The sequence below is a fragment of the Anguilla anguilla genome, chromosome 3 (assembly GCF_013347855.1).
Source record: "Anguilla anguilla isolate fAngAng1 chromosome 3, fAngAng1.pri, whole genome shotgun sequence".
In the NCBI taxonomy this organism is placed as follows: domain Eukaryota; kingdom Metazoa; phylum Chordata; class Actinopteri; order Anguilliformes; family Anguillidae; genus Anguilla; species Anguilla anguilla.
The window spans coordinates 30,471,105-30,492,117 of record NC_049203.1 but is presented as its reverse complement, the minus strand read 5'-3'; the positions used below and the strand labels follow the sequence as shown (position 1 = coordinate 30,492,117).

Genomic DNA, 21,013 nt, shown 5'->3' with positions numbered 1-21,013 from the left:
TGTGCACTTTTTAAGTTTGCAATGAAATACTGAGAGATTGCATATATACAGGAGGTTAAACTATACATGTGCTAGGTCAAAAACTTCTTGACCACAAGTTCATAAAATCTAAGGGTGGATATGTAGAACTACTATAGATGTATGAAGCAAAATCTAAGCAGTGTACCCAGCATCTCCAAATCTATCCAAAATGTCTAAATTATGCATTGCTGTAAATCACAACATATCCACGTATTTCACTACAAATCAACTGTTTTGACTCAAGAAAATCACTGTTGCATAATTTTCAAATGGGAATTACAAGCTTTCAGTCAGTACAGTGGTCTAAAATAGCTAGGTGTCCAGAAACATATCCAAAATCTCTCCAAAATTGAATAAAATGCTTTTTTTTGCATTATAAAGCATATAAATGAGCCCCTTATGAGGGTTTAAGATGAAACATTGCTATCAGATAAAAAAAATTATGCAAAAATATTGTCACACAATGCGGTACAGTACCTACAGTAATGTGTAATAATTAACTTGTGTGTATTTCTATACTCTGTACTCTCGTATGTTTTCTTGTATGGGGATGAGACAACATGAAAACAATTTTCACCCGTCCACCACATTTTGGCAATGTTCCAGCTCTGACGTCATCACTGTTTTATGCTTCACAAAAACGCTTACATTACAGTGTGAAATATTCACATTATATAACACCACTAACCTATTTAAAGATACTCAATTTCAAAAATAACGTATATAACCGAAATATTTTGAGCGGTAATACTTACATAGCAATAGCCGCGTTTCCACCAAAATTACCAGGAACTTTCAGTCCCAGGAACTACTTTACCAGGAACTAAAAGGTTCCTTCAGCCAATGGTTGTCTGCGTTTCCACCGGGGTCTAAAGTACCGTGAAGATTAGGCAAATTAGCCCACTGACGTATGAAAAAGCGACGTTGTCGTCGGTCCATTTGTCATATGATTTCTTCTGTAACCCCATACTACCACCGAAGTAGCCTACATTATTTTCTAATAACCGGGACAGCCCGGATGGGTTTATTCCACTTATATACAACGGGTTACCAACAATGACTATATATGGTTACTTTTGTATTTATTGATTTTCATATATCCTCTCAAACACATTCATTATGTTTTTATGCGAACATTTGCTTTCATGTCTTGTCATCCGAAGCGACAGAATGCATTCACATTTATATGTATAACTGGCAACAACAGCAGAAAACATCCACACGTTGTAAACAATTTGCTGTTTGATTACTTTCTCGTCGTCAATTCCATATAGGCTAATCGCAAAATGACAAGAATAGAACGAAAACTCGGACTTGCGTGAAAATGTAAATTAGTAGTGGTACAGCCACCGTTTGCTTTCCTTCGAAGTTACTGCTAGCCGAGCAGCGAAGTGTGCCCTCCAGATGCGAACCATGCACCATAAATTAGTCCATAGTCTTCCTAGTCTTTTCGTGGAATTGAAGAATGGCAGTAAAATGGAGTAAAATTACGGCAGTCTGAAAAAGCTAAAGGGACGATTACTAGAATTAACCTTTTATTTTACCCTGACAAAAAGTGCGGAAGGTGATTTCCAGTTTGCTTTTACTGTATCACCAATGTTAATTACGCAGAACTACCGCATACCTCACGTAACTGAATCAAACGTTTTGAGTCAATTACAATGGGCTAACAAAGAAAATCCGGAAGAAAATATTCAGCAACCAAATTAATCCGTTTGAATGTTTTAGTACGTAATATGCTGTCCCAGCACGAATGCTTAGCATTTTATAAAACGAATACTAAAGCAAGAAAAGAGCAGAAGAGCACACGTTATAATTCCAAGACGTTGGCAGGCTATAACCAAAAGTAGGCTACTGCGCCGCATAACATACAAGTTTGATTTGAAGTTATTATGAAAATAAATTGGTTTGCGCCTGCTTATTTTTAAAAATGGCGCCTGAAAACAAAAAACACAAAAAAATGCTGCGAGTACTCGACCAATCAGAAATGTTCAGCGCTGCAAGCTCCACCCAAAAGGTTCCTGTACTTTCGGAAAGTACTACCCCCCGAGCAGGAACCTTTTGGGGGGTAAAATAAAGCCCCAGGAACTAAAGACCCTAGTTCCTGCGGTGGAAACGCACTGAGTTCCTCAAAAGGTTCCTAGTTCCGGGGTATAGTTCCTGCGGTGGAAACGCGGCTAATGATGAAATCTCCTCTATGTTCAGTAGATGGAGACAGAGACAGTATCAATGATACTGTTCTATTCGCTTCTGTTTTGCTCCAGAAAACGATGTCAGCTAGGTCTATCAGCAAACATATGGCTTAGCTATGTTCAGAAGTCCTCAACAATAATAGTATTTTACAAGAAATTGCGAAATATCCTTGAACACGTTTCGTTAGGTGCAGCGTATTTGTCTGCTAACAGAGTGAATGCGTAAGTGAATGCGATGCTAAGAATATTTTCTGTTACGCTGACCTATAAAAAGCTATTCCAAAAGCAGAATTAGACATGTTATACATCGTTAGAAAGCTTATACTCTCGCCTACTGAATAAATGAATTGTCAATCAAGCCAGACTGTACTAAAAAGGGCGACGACGCCATAAACAACAGGTGTGATATTACGCACAGCTATTTTGGAAGATACCCAGGCGTCACAGATGCGCGTATATTTCCCAAATGGATTGTCCAAGACAATATATGACCACGCAGTCTCAAAATGGACATCTCTACACGTAAAACCAACAGTAAGGTTTTATATTTATTCAATATTTAGTCCCAGATATTGACTGTAGAATGACATGGTATCATTTTTAAAAACTTTTTCTCGTTTATTTCGTTATTCAGTGAGCAGCGTTTTCACTGCTGTATAGGCATATCTTAGGGCTATTGTCGGGTTTATCTTGTTGCTATGACGGAATACGATTTTTGAGTGGTGAAAGAATATTTTTATGAATACCAAGATAGACAATATTGTCCATTATGTCAAGGGTGGGGGGTGTTTTTTAGATGAGACTGCAGGGAGGGGGTGCGTGTTAAATGAACGACCAGAGCAACAATGGTGGGGCTGCGAAACTCCGTTTTCGGCATAGTTGTCGTGTGTCGTCTACTAATGAAACTAAAACAACGCGTTTCTGTTTTTATCTCACACGTTGGTTGCAGTAGCACCGAATGTTTGACTTTAGTAATTTAGGCACGCCGGCGTGCCGACCACTAGGGGCTGTGCGCTAAGAGGTTAAAGCACATAACAGTTTTAAAATTCACAGTTGAGATATTAATGGGGGTAATTTATCTCGTAGAACAAAACGTGAAACTGTCTTAGGCATACGTTACACACAGACCTTATTTTTGGCATAAAACGAAATCCCTATGGGAAAAAAACACGGGAAATCTGCAGAGGGAACCCATGGCGGAAGAAACATCCGGGTTAGCCTACAAAAAGACGTAATCACTATAACACACTATTGCTGTAGAATTTTAAGTTCCTGAGGACACTGGCAGCTTATCATTTTAGGACACCTAATATGAAAGCATGAATACATAACAACAGAATAAATTGAAACATTTCACAGCAATTTTTTTTTGTAGCAAAAATGTGTAATAATACCTTCAATGAGGTTAGATTTTTTATAATGACCCAATTGACTTCAGTGCAGTGTTAGGTGCAGGCACAAATGCTCATAAAGTCAAATGACCTGTTAAAGTGAGCTCAGATGTCAATTTTGTTTTGATGTTTCTGCGTGGAACGCATGTGCGAACAGAAAGTGTCACCTCCCTCTGCAACTACAGGGATTACATAGGAAGAGGGAAGCGGATAAATCGTATTAAAGAAAACAGCTGTTATTTTCTGACAAGTTAGGTATTTATATGTTTTATTTGAGTAGCATTTATGACATAGTCAAAAATAAACTGTCCCTATTAGGGTCTTACGAGTTTTATGTTGCTAACTGTTATAAAACGACAAGAGTTACCGAATCCGTAAAAATATTTTAATGGCTTCTATGCTGATACCAGCCCAATATTAGCTGGTATTAGGGCTTTATTTTTCTCAAATAATAATGTTGTCTTCAAATCACAGAGCTAAGAATTCATCAAGACAGTGAATCACCCGAAATGCAACACGACGTGACGTGAAGTACAATGCAGAATGGTGGAAGCTGTCCGTATGAGGAAAAATTACACTCTGCTGCCCCCTACTGTCAGAACCCCAAAGCATTTCCCTCTGGCTGACAGAACCTCTCCCGCAGTAGCAAGTGTGTCAACTGAAACCCTAAACCACTGTAATCTTTAGTTCCATGGAGATGGGTCGACATTTTACAAATGTTACTATTTGTGGTCAACATTTTTAAGTTCATCTAGCACTTATCTGCACACAGTAAATTTTAATGAGTATTTTCCATGCCTAAGCAACAATTATAGCAAGTTGAGATACTAATAGCCCACATTATGTACAGTAAGAAAAATATTGGTGATGTTCTAGCTTCATGGTAAACCAAACATCAAACAGATAACTGAGCCACATAAATGAACGCTTACACTACAGTATGTGAAATTCCCATATTAGAGAATAGCACAGACCTCTTGAGTGGCATGAATTCTAACACCAGGCGACTATGCTAACTCTGCTCAGAGTATATTAACAATTGTCCCAATACTAACAGCTATTTAGTACAGGTATTTAATATGCTGAGCATTATTAGCAAGGCTAACAGTTGTCTCTTACGACTAATGTGAATTCAACAATATAAAAAATATGACACAACGTAAATAACTGAAATGATACTAGCAGTAATATGTAGCCTACACCTTTGCCATGTTCATATGTATCCTGGCTAAACTTCATGCTGCTTCCTACTCTTCTGACCCACTGCCCAAATCCATGTCAGCAAGGTGATACCAAAGGCCAAAAGTTTACATACACCTAGGCTAAAGGCATTCAAACTCAGTTTTTCACAACTCCAGCTAGAAAGTTAAACCTGACTGAGTTACACCAGTTCTGTCTGGAGGAATGGGCAAAAATTCCGGAAAAGTATTGTGAGAAGCTTGTTGAAGGGTACCCCAAGCATTTGATTAAAGTTAAGCAATCTAAAGGCAATTACATTACATTACATTACATTACATTACAGGCATTTAGCAGACGCTCTTATCCAGAGCGACGTACAACAAGTGCATCAGTTCAAAGTGCAGAGGTGCAGAAAAACACACTAGAGTGAAGTAAAGATCATAGTGACCACATAGATCAGGACTCCAACCCTGTAGGGTAACCTGTTCAGCAAATAAACAAAACAATCCTGCCAAGTACAAAACTAGCACTGAAATCACATTTGCCTAATCAGAATCAAACAAAACAATCCTGCCAAATACAAAACTAACGAGATCGCATTAGCCTAACTAGGTACATTGAGCTAAACTAGAGGCTAGGGAGGGGTGGGGAGAGGTGCTTCCTGAAGAGATGAGTCTTTAGTCTGCGCTTGAAGGTAGTCAGATTCTCTGCTGTTCTGACCTCCACGGGAAGGTCATTCCACCAGCGAGGGGCCAGGACAGACAGCAGACGCGAACAGGAAGTACAGACAAGAAGAGGGGGAGGTGCCAAGCGTCCAGAGGTGGCAGAACGGAGAGGTCTGGCTGGTGTGTAGGGTCTGATGATCCTCTGGATGTATCCTGGTGCTGACCCCTTAGCTGCCTGGTATGCAAGCATCAAAGTCTTAAATTTGATGCGAGCCATAACAGGCAGCCAGTGGAGGTCAGTGAGCAGGGGGGTGACATGGGAATGTCTGGGGAGGTTGTAGACCAGACAAGTTGCAGCATTCTGGATGAGCTGCAGGGGTCTGATGGCGGATGCTGGCAGACCAGCCAGCAGCGAGTTGCAGTAGTCAAGGTGGGACAGGACCATCGCTTGAACCAGGAGCTAGGTTGTGTAGGTGGTGAGGAAGGGACGGATTCTCCGGATGTTGTACAGGAAGAACCTTTACGTTCGACTCACCGCCGCGATGTTCTGGGAGAGGGACAGTCTGTTGTCCATCACCACTCCGAGGTTTTTGACAGTGGGTGATGATGACACCACGGTGTCCCCTAGGGAAATAGAAAAGTCAAGGAGGTTAGAGGATGGAGCAGGAATGAAGATCATCTCTGTCTTACCTGGGTTCAGCTTAAGATGGTGGTTATCCATCCAGCTCTGGATGTCCCTCAGGCAAGCAGAGATGCGAGCGGAGACCTGTGTGTCAGAGGGGGGGTAGGAGAGAAAGAGTTGGGTGTCATCGGCATAACAGTGATAAGACAAACCATGGGCAGAGATTACAGGACCAAGAGATTGGGTGTACAGGGAGAACCGGAGGGGACCAAGGACTGAGCCCTGGGGAACTCCTGTGGCAAGGGGGCGAGGTGCCAATACTGCACCGGCCCAGGCGACTTGGAAGGAGCGACCGGAGAGGTAGGACTCGATCCAGTCTAGTGCTGTGCCACAGATCGCCATAGCTGCCAGGGAGGACAGGAGGATGGGGATGGGGTTTCCATCAAATACTAACAAGGTGTATGTAAACTTTTGACCCACTGAAAATTTGATATAGTACATAAAAGCTGAAATAAATCTGTCTCTTAGCTATTAGTTTGAAATGACCTCTTATGGAAATAAAGTAGATACCCTAATTGACTTTTAAAACACAGGAAATGTATGGTAACACAAAATGTGTGGAGTTGTGAAAAATTGAGTTTGAATGTCTTTAGCCTAGGTGTATATTTTTGGCCTCAACTGTGTTTAACTTTAGTCATGCTGTTGAGTTGGCAACATTTGTAAAATCGTCCAAAAACTGAAGAACAATTACGTCTCAACAAGTGGTTTTATATTACTGTGTAATGTTATGGTTGATTGCACACTGTAGTGAAGAAACAGTTCAAGCCCTCAATCCTTGATATAAATTTCAAATTAGACATGCAATACACCATTGCAAACCTTATACTGTCCTCTACTGGATAAAGTCAAACCAGAATGAACTGAAAGAGTTTTGATTGTGTAAAAGTGGGGTTTTGCACGTGACCGCTTTCTATTTGTGTGTTCATTTCACAAACGGATTGTTCAAGACAATAAGTGACCACTGAATCTTGAATGATATTGAATTGGAATACCGTATTGGCATACCTTCGGGCTGTCCTTGGCTTTATCTTGTTGCTATGAGAGAATAAGAATTTTTGGTGGTGAATTAATATTTTTATGAACTCCCAGATAGATGCTATTGTGTGTCATGTCATGTTTGGGGGTATAGTCTCAGATGAGACTGCAGGGAGGGGTGCTTGTTAAATGGACAACCTACATGACAATGATAGCACTTAGAAACTTTGTATTTTACATGGTTGTCGTGTATTGTCTACGAATAAAACTAGAACACAGTGCAGGAGGACTGAATGAGTTGAGTAATCTCAGGATTCTAGCGTTCTGGCCTCTAGGGAGCTTGCACGAAGGGGTTAAATAATAATATAGCCTACTATGTGGAAATATTTTAAAGTCTTCTTTCTTGTGAAAAATTACAAAATACAAGACGACTTATTTGGTGTGTTTTTCTTTATGCTTCGTGCCTTACTGTGGTTTCCTGGCTGCTCAAAATGTTCTAGACATGCTGCCAAATATATAATCTCCCATGTTAAATCAGTTCCCTTAGAGAAAGAAATATTTTTGTTCTCTTTACCAGAACTGCAAGTTTCACTGCCTGTCTAAGAGGAAAAAACTTTTTTTATTTTCAGAGAATTATAGTTGCTTGTACTTGTCTCTATGGTATCATGTAGCCTATTCAACCTTGATTGAAGTCTCCATGTAGAACTGCATTGTTTCTCAACATACTGTTAGACACTTACCTTAAATAAGTGGAGGACTGAAATACAGAGGCAGAGAGGTGAGATGTTGAAGTGCTTGGTGTCTGTCTACAGAGTTTGTGCTCTAATTGGCTTTGTTGATATGTATGCACATTCAACAAACATTGAACTGATAGATCAATAGATGGACAGATAGATTGTGTTGGAAATCCTCTCCCTTGTGGAACCATGTTGTGACCCGTGAAGTAACACACTGAGGACCCCTTTCTAATTAGAAAAGATTTATTACAATGCGCAATGGGAGACTCTGTGCCTGAACAACCATTCTGTCTGAATCTCAATGATACAGCCACAAGTGAGGTTTTAAGTATTCTGTTTTGAGGTGTGGTGATTGCCATGTGTGAACGTTCCCAGGAAGGAATACATTGCACCAGACTTCCCAGGGACACCCGTATGGGCTGTGTCCCAATACGAAGTCAAGTGCCTTAGAAGGTGGCATTTGAAGGCAGAATTTTCACTATTTTCCACACTTCGTAGACATGTCCAAAACCGAAGTCATCAAAAAATGCGTCCTTCTAAGGTGCCTTAATTGGGTTAAATTTGAAGGCAACGTCTGATGCATCCTTCAGCTGGAAGACTATCCCATAGGTCTTTGCGATTTCATCAGACTTCTCACTTCCATTAAATTAATGGCAGCTCAAACCAGCGAAGTGGTGGAAATGTGAATACACGATCATTTGTTATAGTCACATCTAAAAGTACATTTTAATAATTTAATACATTGGAGTAATGTATTTAATGTTTTTAAGCATCAGGCAGTTAAACTGAACTAGCCAGCTAATTTGCTTGTAATCACATTACTTCCCAGTAGAACAACGTAGCTAGGGTTAACTTGGCTTACATACAGTAAACAACTGAAATCACGATAATCTGGTTAAAACAAAAAAAAAGTAGCCAAACTAGTGGATAGTTAGCCTATGTAGTTAGCTGAATGTGAAATTAATTTTGTTTTCCCTTAAATAGAGAATCAGAATAATTGTGGCTACAACGACAGAATCCATATTTATTTCCGTAGTGTTTGTCAGCTGGCAAAGCCGTCAGCTGTAACTGTATACGCTGATCTCGTGTTGGTTTCGTGAACTCTCTGTGACCTCATTCTGCCTTAAAAGTGCATTTTTCATTGCCTTTTGAGGTTCCTTTACTGTTTGGATAATGCCTGCAGAGGGAGCTGCCTTCTAAGGTAGCAGACAGTGAGGCAGCTGACTTTGTATTGGGACACAGCCATGGTCTGCTGCCGGTGACACCCATTTCATCTGTGGCTATTGTATATTCTTACAAACAATGATTTAACTCTATATGTAGCCATCTGTCTCTAACAAGGGGAAGCTGTTACAGAGTGTGTGGGTGTGTGTGTGGAAATGTGCATTGAGAATGAAGTTAAGACACAGTTAAGCAACCTGAAGCTAACCTTAATTATTCAAACCTATCAATTGATCGATGGATACATAGCCAATGTGGACAACTAACATTCAAAATCTCATCCAAAATTATGGGCATTGATATGGAGTTGGTCCCCTCTTTGCTGCTATAACAGCTTCTACTCTTCTGTGAAAAACTTCCACTAGATTTTGGAACATAGCTGCAGGGATTTGCTTCCATTAAGCCACAAGAGCATTAGTGAGGTCAGGCACTGATGTTGGGTGATAAGGCCTAGCTCACAGTTGGCGTTCCAATTCATCCTAAAGGTGTTTGATGGGGTTGAGGTCAGGGCCCTGTGCAGGCCACTCAAGTTCTTCTACACCAAGCTTTGCAAACCATTTATTTATGGACCTCGCTTTGTGCAAGGGGGCATTGTCATGCTGACAGGGCCTTCACCAAATTGTTGCCACAAAGTTGGAAGCACACAATTCTCTAGAATGTCATTGTATACTGTAGCATTAAGATTTCCCTTCACTGGAACTAAGGGGCCTAGCCGAAACCATGAAAAACAGCCCCAGACCATTATTCCTCCTCCACCAAACTTTACTGTTGGCACTATGCATTCAGCCAAGTAGTGTTTTCCTGGCACTTGCCGAACACAGATTCGTCCATCAGAATGCCAGAGAACATGTTTCCGCTGCCCCCGAGTTGAATCGCGGTGTGCTTTACATCATTCCAGCCGACGCTTGGCATTACACATTAAGGCTGTCAAAAGTGCCATGAAATTGAGTTTGAATATTAGCTTTTGTAATTAGTTAGAGTTCGAATATATTTGAATATCATTCGCCTATAATTCACAAAAATAAGCTGCTTATTGTCGGGTGCAATATGCACGTGATGCTCCCTCTAAACTGGCCTACGTGTTATTTTCCACAAGCGGGCAGTAGAATAGAGGACATCGGTGAACTTTAATACTTGGTTATTACATTTGGGGCCTCATTTATAAAACGTATCAAGGTCCTTAGTAAAGACTCCAAAGGTTGATTAGTAGAATCAGGTGTGTAACTGCTTGGTTGGAACAAAAGCCTGCACCTACACCGGCCCTTTCTGGCCCAAGTTGAGAACCACTAATCTAGAAATACTGATGCAATACCTCAAGACATCAGCTAAAAAGTTAAAACTTGGTCACAAATGGGTCTTCCAGCCAGACAATGATCCTAAGCATACCTCCAAATTTGTAACAAAATGACTTTAAGACAAAGTGAAAGTATTAGAGTGGCTATCACAAAGCCCTGAACTGAATCCCATAGAAAATTTGTGGACTGATGTGGAAAAGCATGTCCGAGCAAGGAGGCCCACAAACCTGACTGAGTTACACCAGTTCTGTCAGGAGGAATAGGCAAAAATTCCAGCAAAGTATTGTGATAAGCTTGTGGAAGGCTACCCCAAGCGTTTGATTCAAGTTAAGCAATTGAAAGGCAATGTCGTGTATTTAAAATTTTGACCCACTGGAATTCTGATATAGTGAATTAAAGCTGAAATATATCTGTCTCTAATCGATTGTTTTAAAATTATCTCTGATGTGAACAAAGTAGATTGACTTGCCAAAAGAAATGTATGTTAAGATGAAATGTGTGGAGTTGTGTTAATATCTTTAAATGAGATGTATGTAAACCTTTGGCCTCACCTGTACTTTTTGCTTCATGATCTTTAGTAGTTCTGCAGATTTTACGCACTTCTGGTCAAGGTATTTCTGATCCAGGACATGTATATTTTAACCTGTTATATAGGCTATCGAGGATCTCTCAGTGTTTCATATCAAACTAAAAAAGGAGCAAATTTATTTTTGTTTTTTTTACCTTGACAGTTGCATTTGTGGAACTTTATTTCTCCCTAGATTATGAATATAAACTAATCTAAGTTAGTATTGTAAATGGTGCAAATGTCTTGCTTAATTTAAGCGATTTTTCAAGTCTCTGTGATGCTCACTTCGGGAGTTATAAAGCTTTAAATAGGGTACCCCCTAAATGGTCAAGGATTGGCCAGATTTGGCATGTGCGCAAAGGGGTTAATTGGTAGTGAATATGCACAACTTCTTTTTTATCAGTGTCTAACCTTACAAAATGTAAAAGATGGAACTGTACATATGGCTGTTGACCACTCTGACAATAGAAAAAAGAGGAAATACAGTAAAAGGCCACTAACTTTAAAAAGATTGTGCGGGTACAAATAAACTGGCAAGTAGCTTATCAAGAAGTCTGAGTTTGCCATTCCCCCATGCAAAGACATGTATGGGCATTTAGGCTACTGTCTGTTAGAGGCAGTGCGTCGGCTGTTTAAAATTGCTAGCATAGACTACCCTTGCCCATAATCTGAATTCTTCCCCCAGCCCCTAGTAGTTCCTCTGGAGTGCCCTCTGTATTATAACTTGCTGACATCATAACGAGGGCCACTCACAAAGATTATCCAAGGAACTATGGGATACCACCTTCAGTATGAAGCCTACATTGCTGCTGGCTCAGTCATTTCTGTTGTCTATCACAGAAATATTTCAACTTATTTTAAATTTGTATTTGTATTTTAATGTATTTTTAAAAGGCTCTAAATACTAAAGTATGTGGTTTCCCTTGAAAGTATTTATTTAAAGGAATGTATTTTTTAAATACTATTTGGGAAAGTATTTAGTTTTCCATGAAAATTATTTAAATAAATCAAATATAAAGTATTTCATGTGTAAATGTATTTGAAAATACTTCAAATATGTATTTAACTACCTTTTCACATACGAATACCAATACGTGTTTGTATTTTACCCAGGTCTGCTCTGAATCCAAAAAAAGTGTGTTGATTCATGTTGTGATGAACCTCCTTGACTGTATCTAGTAACTAACAAAGTTGACTACCCTAAAGGCAAATGAAAATGAGACCTGGTGAAGTCCTGATAGACTGCCTGGATTCTATTGAAGATACCAAAGGGAACAATGGAGACAGAGGTACATTTAAATTTATAAAATGGATAGGTCCTGTCCATTTTTCCTATTAGTCAATTTGTGTTCTAGCTATGATGATAATCCCTCATAAAACATGGATAAATTGAATGTTTGCACATTGTTTTTATATCATTGCAAGCTCAACAACTTTAAATATTGTAATGATAACTAATCCATTAAGTGGCTGAGAATGAACACTGCACTTCGGCGAAATCGATGAACACCTCCACCTGCATTGTCAGCTACTTCAGTAACTGCACCTTGACTGTCTGTTTAAATAAACTTGTAGGCCTACAATAAGGAAAGGCGATATTTAAAGTGTTTATGTACCTAGCTAACTGACTAAATTTTGTCTTTTAGCTAAAAAGGTAACGTTAACTGGTTTATGTAGCCAGTTAAAGTAGGTCCAAAAAAGAAATTATGGTTGCTTTATAACCAAAGAAATTCAGTGGAAGGTTGCAGCACACCATCTATAACAAACATTACCTTTAAAGTTGTGTTTTCTTTGATAAATTATTGTAAGATATAATAGACACTATTCTATGAATGAGATATTGCACTCGAACCCATGGTATGTCATGAACATTGACATGTCTAGAGAGTTTGCTTGCACCCTCTTTGTGTTGTACCTAACAACACCCCCTAGGAATGACAAATATTTATAATATGCCATGGGTTCTTGTGCTGTATTATTCATTCTGTATTTCTGAACCAGGCATGTGCAGAGGCAGGGTCCTCCCCTAGTCCACGGTCCCACAAAATCCATTTTTTCTACCATCTTTTGCCCTTTGCTTATTTGCACTGTTTTGCAGGCAGGCTACTGGTGACCAATTTAAGAATAATCTGGCATTCCATGGCTTTGCCCAGAGTCAATTTATGTAAGTACATCGTGCTGCAAAATGTTTGATGTTGAACTCTGTGCAACGTAAGTATTTTGTACATATTGTATGTATACTCTTTCTAATAAGATCCAAGATCAGCATCAAATGATTTGTAGTGTAGGTGCATGCATGTTATGACAAATCAACCAGAATTGGAAAAAAATGGAGGATTTATTTATTCTTCTGTTTTTTTCCTTTGTTGTTTTGTCAAAGGTGCAGTCTTCTTGGATGACTTAAATTGTGCAGGTTTTTAAGTAGTCAATTTCAATTTTAATAAATTGAACAGGTTTGTTATCGCAGTTTTCTTATGTGCATATGGAATTTAAAAAGTAGGCAGACAAGATTCAATATACTTTACTTGTGTGAGCTAAGGGTAGCAAAAAGGCTCTTTGAAAAGCAAATTGCCTTGGATGCAAAGTAATCCTAAATGTTTCTTTCAATACTGCAGTAGGAATAGGAAAGTTAAGGAGGAGGTTAAGCACAGTAAGAATAAAGATCCTTCTTTACCTTTGCATTGCATTATAAGAATACGCATATTGCTGATGCTTTAACCCCTTCGGGCACATGCCAAATCTGGCCAATCCTTGCCCATTTAGGGGGTACCCTATTTAAAGCTTTAAAACTCCAGTTGTGAGCATCACAGAGACTTGAAAAATGGCTTAAATGAAGCAAGATATTTGTGCCATTTACAATATTTAGATAAGGTTTATGATTAAACATTGATATCAGATTAAAAAATCATGTACAACATGTAAGACACTCAATTAAAAAAAGAACGTTTATAACCAAAATGTTTTGAGCAGTAACACTTACATGGCGATGATGAAATGTTATCTGTGTTCAGTAGATAGAGACAGAGACAGTAAATCAATGTTGTCGTTCGATCTTTCTTCTGTCTTCTTCCAGAAAACTGTCAGCTGGGTCTATCAGCAAACATATGGCTTTGCTATGATCAGAACTCCTCAATAATAATATTTTCCAAGAAATTGCGAAAATCATTGATAACGTTTTGTGGGGTGGAATGTGTCTTTTACTGCTACCACAGAGTTAATGCTTAAGATGATGAGAAAACCTTTGGATACGCTGTGCTATAAAACGCTGTTCTAAAACCAAAATCAGATTTGTTATACATCATTAGAAAGCTTATACTCTTACCTACTGAATAAATGAATTGTCAATCAAGCCAGACTGTGCTAAAAAGGGCGACAACGCCGTAAACAACACATGGGGTATTATGCACAGCTATTTTGTCAGGTACCCAGGCATTACAAATTTCACAAACGGATGGTCCAAGACAATATATGGCCACTCAGTCTCAAAAGGGACATCTCTACACGTTAAACCAATGGTAAGGTTGTATATTTCTTCAATATTTAGTCCCAGATATTGACTGTAGAATGACATGGTATAATTTTTTAAAACTTTGTCTTGTTTATTTCATTATTCAGTGAGCAGTGTTTTCACTGCTGTATTGGCATATCTTAGGGCTAATGTCAGGTTTATCTTGTTGCTATGTTGGAATACGATTTTTGAGTGGTGAAAGAATATTTTTATGAATGCCCAGATAGACAATATTGTCCATTATGTCTTGGGTAGGGGGTTAGTTGCAGATGAGACTTCAGGGAGGGGGTGCGTGTTAAATGAATGACCAGAGCGACATTGGTGGCGCTGCGAAGCTTCGTATTCGGCATGGTTGTTGTGTATCGTCTACTAATGAAACTAAAACAAAGCGTTTCTGTTTTTCATACTTTGGTTGCAGGAGCAATGCATGTCTGATTTGAGCAATCTAGGCATGCCGGCGTGCCGACCACTAGGAGGATTACGCTAAGTGGTTAACCTCTTCAAGCTTAGTAAAAGGAGACTCAGGAGTGATTTGATTGAGGCTTTTAAATTCATAAAGGGGATCAACAAAGTGAACTACAAGAGATTCTTCAGGTTGAGTTCTGTTAGTGGAATGAGGGGACATAAATGGAAATTGGCTGAAGTGATGTGTAAGGCAATGACCATTTGGCCCTTTGTTTCCTTTAAAGTCGGACTGAAATTTGAAATACTGTATCATTATTTATAGGATTCGATACCATTGCAAAATTGTTTTTAAATGGTTTTAAAATGTTTTTTTTAATGTTAAAAATGTATACTTTTGGATATATCATGTTGTTACTATCATGTTACTATGGAGGTCGGATACTGCGTGGGTGAGGTCGAGGGCGCACTCCTTGCGTTTTGAGTGACAGCTAGTGGGCGGACCGTCTGAGGCTGAGACTACAGCTAGAGTGACCGCCGGTTCCGTTTGACAACCCACGTCACGGGTGCATGTCTCGGTCTGGCAAACGGCATCACTTCGTTTACCAATGAACTGCAAAGTTATTTTAAAAATACATTTTAAAATGACAGAAAAGTAGACAGCTGCAGTTAGCATTCCCTCCCAGTAGGCTAGTACAATGAACTCGTGCAAACTCAAATTACGATGGTGGGGAAAAAATTAAAGTGCAGGTGGTGGTTAAATGTTGACTGACAGCCATCAAGATAAAATAATAGGGTGACAGGCTACATTTCAGTAGATAGGTAAAATTAAATTAGTTGTCATATTGCACAAAGTCAACAAATCTCTGTAGCTAGCTAGATAAATAATATTTGGCTTTCCTGAACAGTTGCTTTATATTTTGTGTGATAATTATGTTGATGCTAAGATTGCTTTTCAGCTATGCCAGCTAACGTTTGCAAATGTAGCTGTTAGCTATCCTCCTTGTAAGCCAGACGAAGGTAATTCATACACTCAGTAATTATACAACCAAAATGTAATAATATAAGAAACTTACTTTGTGGTTATCCTCCGTACTGCTCCGTACTGTGCTTGATCGAATTGTGGGGACTGCTCCAGGGTTCAGTCGCAGTTCTTTGCAAAATCCACTCTGTTTTGCGCCCAATTCAAAAAGTCGTCTGGTTTAAAATGCAGACTGCAGACTCCTGTGTTGTTTGACGCTAATGAACCTGATAAAAATTCTACCCACTTGTTTTTTTACATTTGTGTCCTTCGGGGTTGCGTGTAGTGAGTTTGTGCATCCTTCAACACAACAGTTCCGCTTGCAAGGTGCCATGTTTGCCAGACTTGACAGTGGCAAATGCAGCCTAGCCCTCAATGTCAATCATAAGCAAATACACGCTGTGATAGGCTGCATGCAACTGAGACCGCTTCCTGGCGTCAAGAAGCGGCAATTTAAAAAATGTGGGGAAAAAAGCACAGTAGGTGGCGCAGTGATTTTTAAAACACCAATTTCTATAATTCAAAACAAAAAATTATAAATTGTAAATGATTTGATAAAACAGCTGACACTGCCTATTTTACCACCAGGGGTAGTACAAAATATAAGCGAAGCAATTTCAGTCTGACTTGAAGGGACCAGGGTATTAGTATTGACAGTCTCCGTCATTTGTTGGTTCTTTGTTTATCTGTACTTGGGTAACAGAGCCACTTGTTCCTTTGCTACATTAAACTACCGATTTGAAAATGAAGACGTGCCTGCATTTGTTTTTCTAACAAAAGTACGGCAGGATAAATTTAACTCTTAAAAATTACACAATGTTTTGCATTGTTGGAAAGCCAATGTCATGGGGAACAAGCTGGTCTTTGGTGGTGGGGCGCTCATTAAAGATCTTGATACGTATGGGTCAGCGCCCAGCCAGATACAAAGGTTAACCTAGTATGGTATACTTACAGAGATAGTACAAGCTGGATTATTAATGTATTGTTTGTCATCTTCGTATCTTTAATTGATGACTTGGCTTTGATCGTTTTTCATGCCACAAATGCAATTGTCTAGGCAAAAAAGCAAAAATGAAATAATGACAGATCCCATTAAACTCCTTGACCACAAGTGTGTAAAATCCAAGGGTGGATATGCAGAACTACTGAAGCAAAAAGTAATCAGTGTACCCAATGTCTCCAAATCTACCCTAAATGTCTAAATTATGTCTTAAAAAATTATGTCTTAAAAATGTCTTAGAAATCACGTAAAAGACTAAATGGGGCACAGCCGACCCCGGTATCCCCTACAATCAGAATGCAAATACTAGAAAGGCCTATTGGCACCAATGGGTGTTTAGACTTTAGAATTAAAATACTCCAACTCAGGTTTTGGTACCCGGCCTGCTATGAATGTGTTACTTTCTCCTTTGGCACTCTATTGGGAATCTGAATTCACATACGCTTTGATACAAATTGCTTAAATTGCATCACATATGTAATCACACAAAATTCATTCATTGCAATCATGTGATGAAGTTGATAATGACTTCAAGGTCAGGACAAATAATTGTAGGCATTGTAGTTATAGAAATTGTAGGTTTAGAACGCAGCAGAGATAATGCCACTGACATACCTTCGGGTTTTTACTGAAATTGAGACTTTGAGTAAGCTGAATAGACTACTTAACAACTGCTGTATTGTTAATTGGTTAATTTATGTGCGGCTCCTGCTCATTATGACTGAAGATATTACTTCAAAAAAAAAACACTGTATTTCTTTCAACCGGTTTTTTTTTTTTTTTTTTTGTATTTTTTTTTTTTTGTTTTGTCATGTTTTGCACATTCTATTGCTCTTCTCATTATGCCTGGATACATTTTTCCCTTAGCCTATATAAAAAAACACTATAATTTTGGAATTCATTACTTGAAACAATTTTGTGTTTGTACGTGATAATTGTAATTCATTATTTATGCCGTCTATGAGAGACATGCATACCCATAAATGCATGCAAACACACATAGCCTACATTCTAGCTGAAAGAAACACTTAGGCATGGATTCAATCATTTTTCCTTTACATGAATGACGAATGAATGAAAGTGTATGTCATAATTTTAAATGTAAGTGTTTTTAATGGGGTATTGTACATGACAGACCTACTAATTGTTTGTATGTCGGTAGAGGATATATAGGACTAGCTAACATTAATTGAGAAAAGCGGCGTTGCAGTTTAGCTACTGTAGCCTAGTTAAAAAGTAGTTACCAGTACAGGCACAGCAGTGAATGTGACTGTTTTGACTTAAAGGAAATCAATATACTTGCCGTGAAGAAGTCATTGTCTTGTGGTCATTTCTATAAGATCTACGAAGCCCAACACAGATTTTTGTGGTTAATTTCAGAGCTGTCTGTACTAATGTTATACACTCTGTCGTCTCGTTACCAAGGTAGCCATGCTCTCCCTCTTTTTAAAGAATTTTGCCATTAGGTTTCTTGAAATTACTATCTCTTCCTCCCTTTTTCTTTTTTAAATTTATTTCTGCGTACCTGATTTATGTAATGCCATGTTTCACCATGTAAAATCAAAGATTATGTAGAGCTGCTTCGCATGTGAATGAACTAGCTTCGAAAGTTTGCAGGTTGTGTGGAAATGAGACAGCATAGCAGATCAAAATGCAAAATAGATAAAGACTAAATAAAATGTTGACCTTGAACTGCATGAATTTCCAAAACAACTGAAGGTACCGCGAGCATCAGTACAAAAAATTGTAAGCAAATGTAAAAATCTTGGGATCACACAGACACTGCATCGTTCAGGAAGGAGGCACAAATTAACTCCCACGGCTGAACAAACTTTGGTCCAAAAGGTTCAACTGAACCCCAAGACAACAACAAAGGAACTAGTGAAGGAGTTGGAGGCGTCAGGTGCCAAAGTATCTACATCCACCATTAAGGGAATCCTACATCGCCATGGCCTGAAAGGCTCTCACGCAAGGAAGAAACTCCTACTCCAAGACCGGCATAAAAAAGCCAGAATGAAGTTTGCAGGTGATCACCAGGACAAAGACCTGGCCTTTTGGAGGAGTGTTCTTGGTCAGATGAAACAAAAATTGAACTGTTTGGCCATAATTATGAGCGTTATGTTTGGAGAAAAAAGGGTGAGGCTTTTAATCCGAAGAACACCATCCCAACTGTAAAGCATGGGGGTGGCAGCATCATGTTATGGGGGTGTATTACTGGAAAAGGGACTGGTGCCCTTCAGAAAATAGATGGCATCAAGAGGATTATCTAGAAATACTGAAGCAACACTTCAAGACGTCAGCTAGAAAGTTAAAACTTGGTCGCAACTGGGTCTTCCAGAAGGACACTGATCCTAAGCAAGGAGGCCCACAAACCTGACTGAGTTACACCAGTTCTGTCAACAGAATGGGCAGAAATTCCGGCAAGGTATTGTGAGAAACTTGTGGTAGGCTACCTCAAGCGTTTGATTCAAGTTAAGCAATTAAAAGGCAATGCCACCAAATACTAACAAAGTGTATGTAAACTTTTGACCCACTGAAAATATGTTATAGTACATAAAAACTGAAATAAATCTGTCTCGTAGCTATTATTTTGAAATGACCTCTTATGGAAATAAAGTAGAAACCCTAATTGACTTAACACAGGAAATGTATGATAACATGAAATGTGTGGAGTTTTGAATGTCTTTAGCTTAGGCGTATGTAAACTTTTGTCCTCAACTGTATATAGTTTTGGAGATGGGTTTTTTTATATTCTTACAAAAAGGCTGTATGTGGGGTTTAACGGATAAACAAGTCTTATTTTTCTATTGAAAACTCTACCAATACCATCACAATGTAACCATTTTGCCAGTGAAATTGCATACATTGCAGGACATTACAGTGATGATTGATCAGTGACAGACAAAAAAGGGAGTAGTTTTGTATGTTCATAATCCAGCAGTGTGAAGGGATTCCTGAAGCAGTCAAATCACCTTCCATTTTCCCACATGGCAAAGCAAATGGCAAAAATGACAAAGAAATGGCTTAAAAACAAGAAGGTCAGTATTCTGGAATGACTCTCCTAAAGCCCATTGTAGTTTATGTGACCTGGGAGGTGGCTACAATTTATGGTTACAGAAATTGAGTTGGACAGGACTTTTTCACCACTTTTTCACCTTTTTGGTGCAGTGCCCTAGTGGCCATGACCGGGCGTCCTGAGTTTGGTCAACTCAAACTTTCAATGTTCCTGCAACCAAACTGAGTTTAAAACACAAACTGTGTTCAGGCTTTATTAGTAGACAATTCAGGACAACTATGCTGACGACAGAGTTTTTAAGCATCACGCCCTGGTCGTCCATTTACCAAGCACCTCCCTGCAGTCTCATTTGCAAATACAGCCCCCACCCATGACTCACTGGACAATAGTGTCTATCTGGGCATTCATGAAAATATTCTTTCACCACTCAAAAATCGTATTCCATTATAGCAACAAGATAAACCCAACAATAGCCCTAAGATATGCCAATACAGCAGTGAAAACACTGCTCACTGAATAACAAAATGATTTTTCTAAAATTATACCTTGTCATTTTAATGTCAGTATCTGCAACTAAATATGGAAAGAATATACAACCATACTGTTGGTTTTGCGTTGTATTAATGTCCCTTTCAAGGCTGAGTGGTCATATATTGTGTTGGACAATCGTTTATGAAATATACACTCATTTGTAATGCCTGGGTACCTCCCAAAATAGCTGTGCGTAATACAACTCATGCTGTTTGCGGCATTGTCACCCTTTTTAGTACATTCTGGCTTTATTGATGATTATTTTATCCAACAGGCGGCAGAGTATGCATTCTAACGATGTATAACATGTCTAATTTTACTTTTTGAATAGCGTTTTATAGCTTGGTGTAACTGAAAGTTTTTGTCTCCTTATCACTGCCTTGTGCTTTCACTCTGTGATAGCGGTATAAAAGACACTGCACCCACCGAAACTTAATTGTTGAGTGCTGTCATATTTTGGAAAATATCATTATTATGTAGGACTTCTGAGCATAGCTAATCCATATGTTTGCTGATAGACGTAGCTGACATAGTTTTCTGCAGTCAGAAGTAGGGCTGTCAAAAAATAATCGAAGTTCGAAAACTTTTCGAAAATCTTTTTAAGTTCGA

At 38.9% G+C, this 21,013-nt stretch overlaps 1 protein-coding gene across 2 annotated transcripts in view; it reads left to right on the top strand.

The window, feature by feature from the left end:
* bbs5 (Bardet-Biedl syndrome 5) overlaps positions 1–21,013 on the top strand; it is a 47,613-nt gene that overhangs the window by 3,359 nt on the left and 23,241 nt on the right. The window contains exons 2-3 of one of the 2 annotated variants that reach the window (XM_035409210.1): positions 12,133–12,215; positions 13,025–13,090. The exons of the other annotated variant lie outside the window; for it this stretch is intronic. Of the exons in view, the coding sequence (XP_035265101.1) occupies positions 12,133–12,215; positions 13,025–13,090 (149 nt within the window). The remainder of the gene's footprint in view (positions 1–12,132; positions 12,216–13,024; positions 13,091–21,013) is intronic. 2 annotated transcript variants of the gene reach the window in all.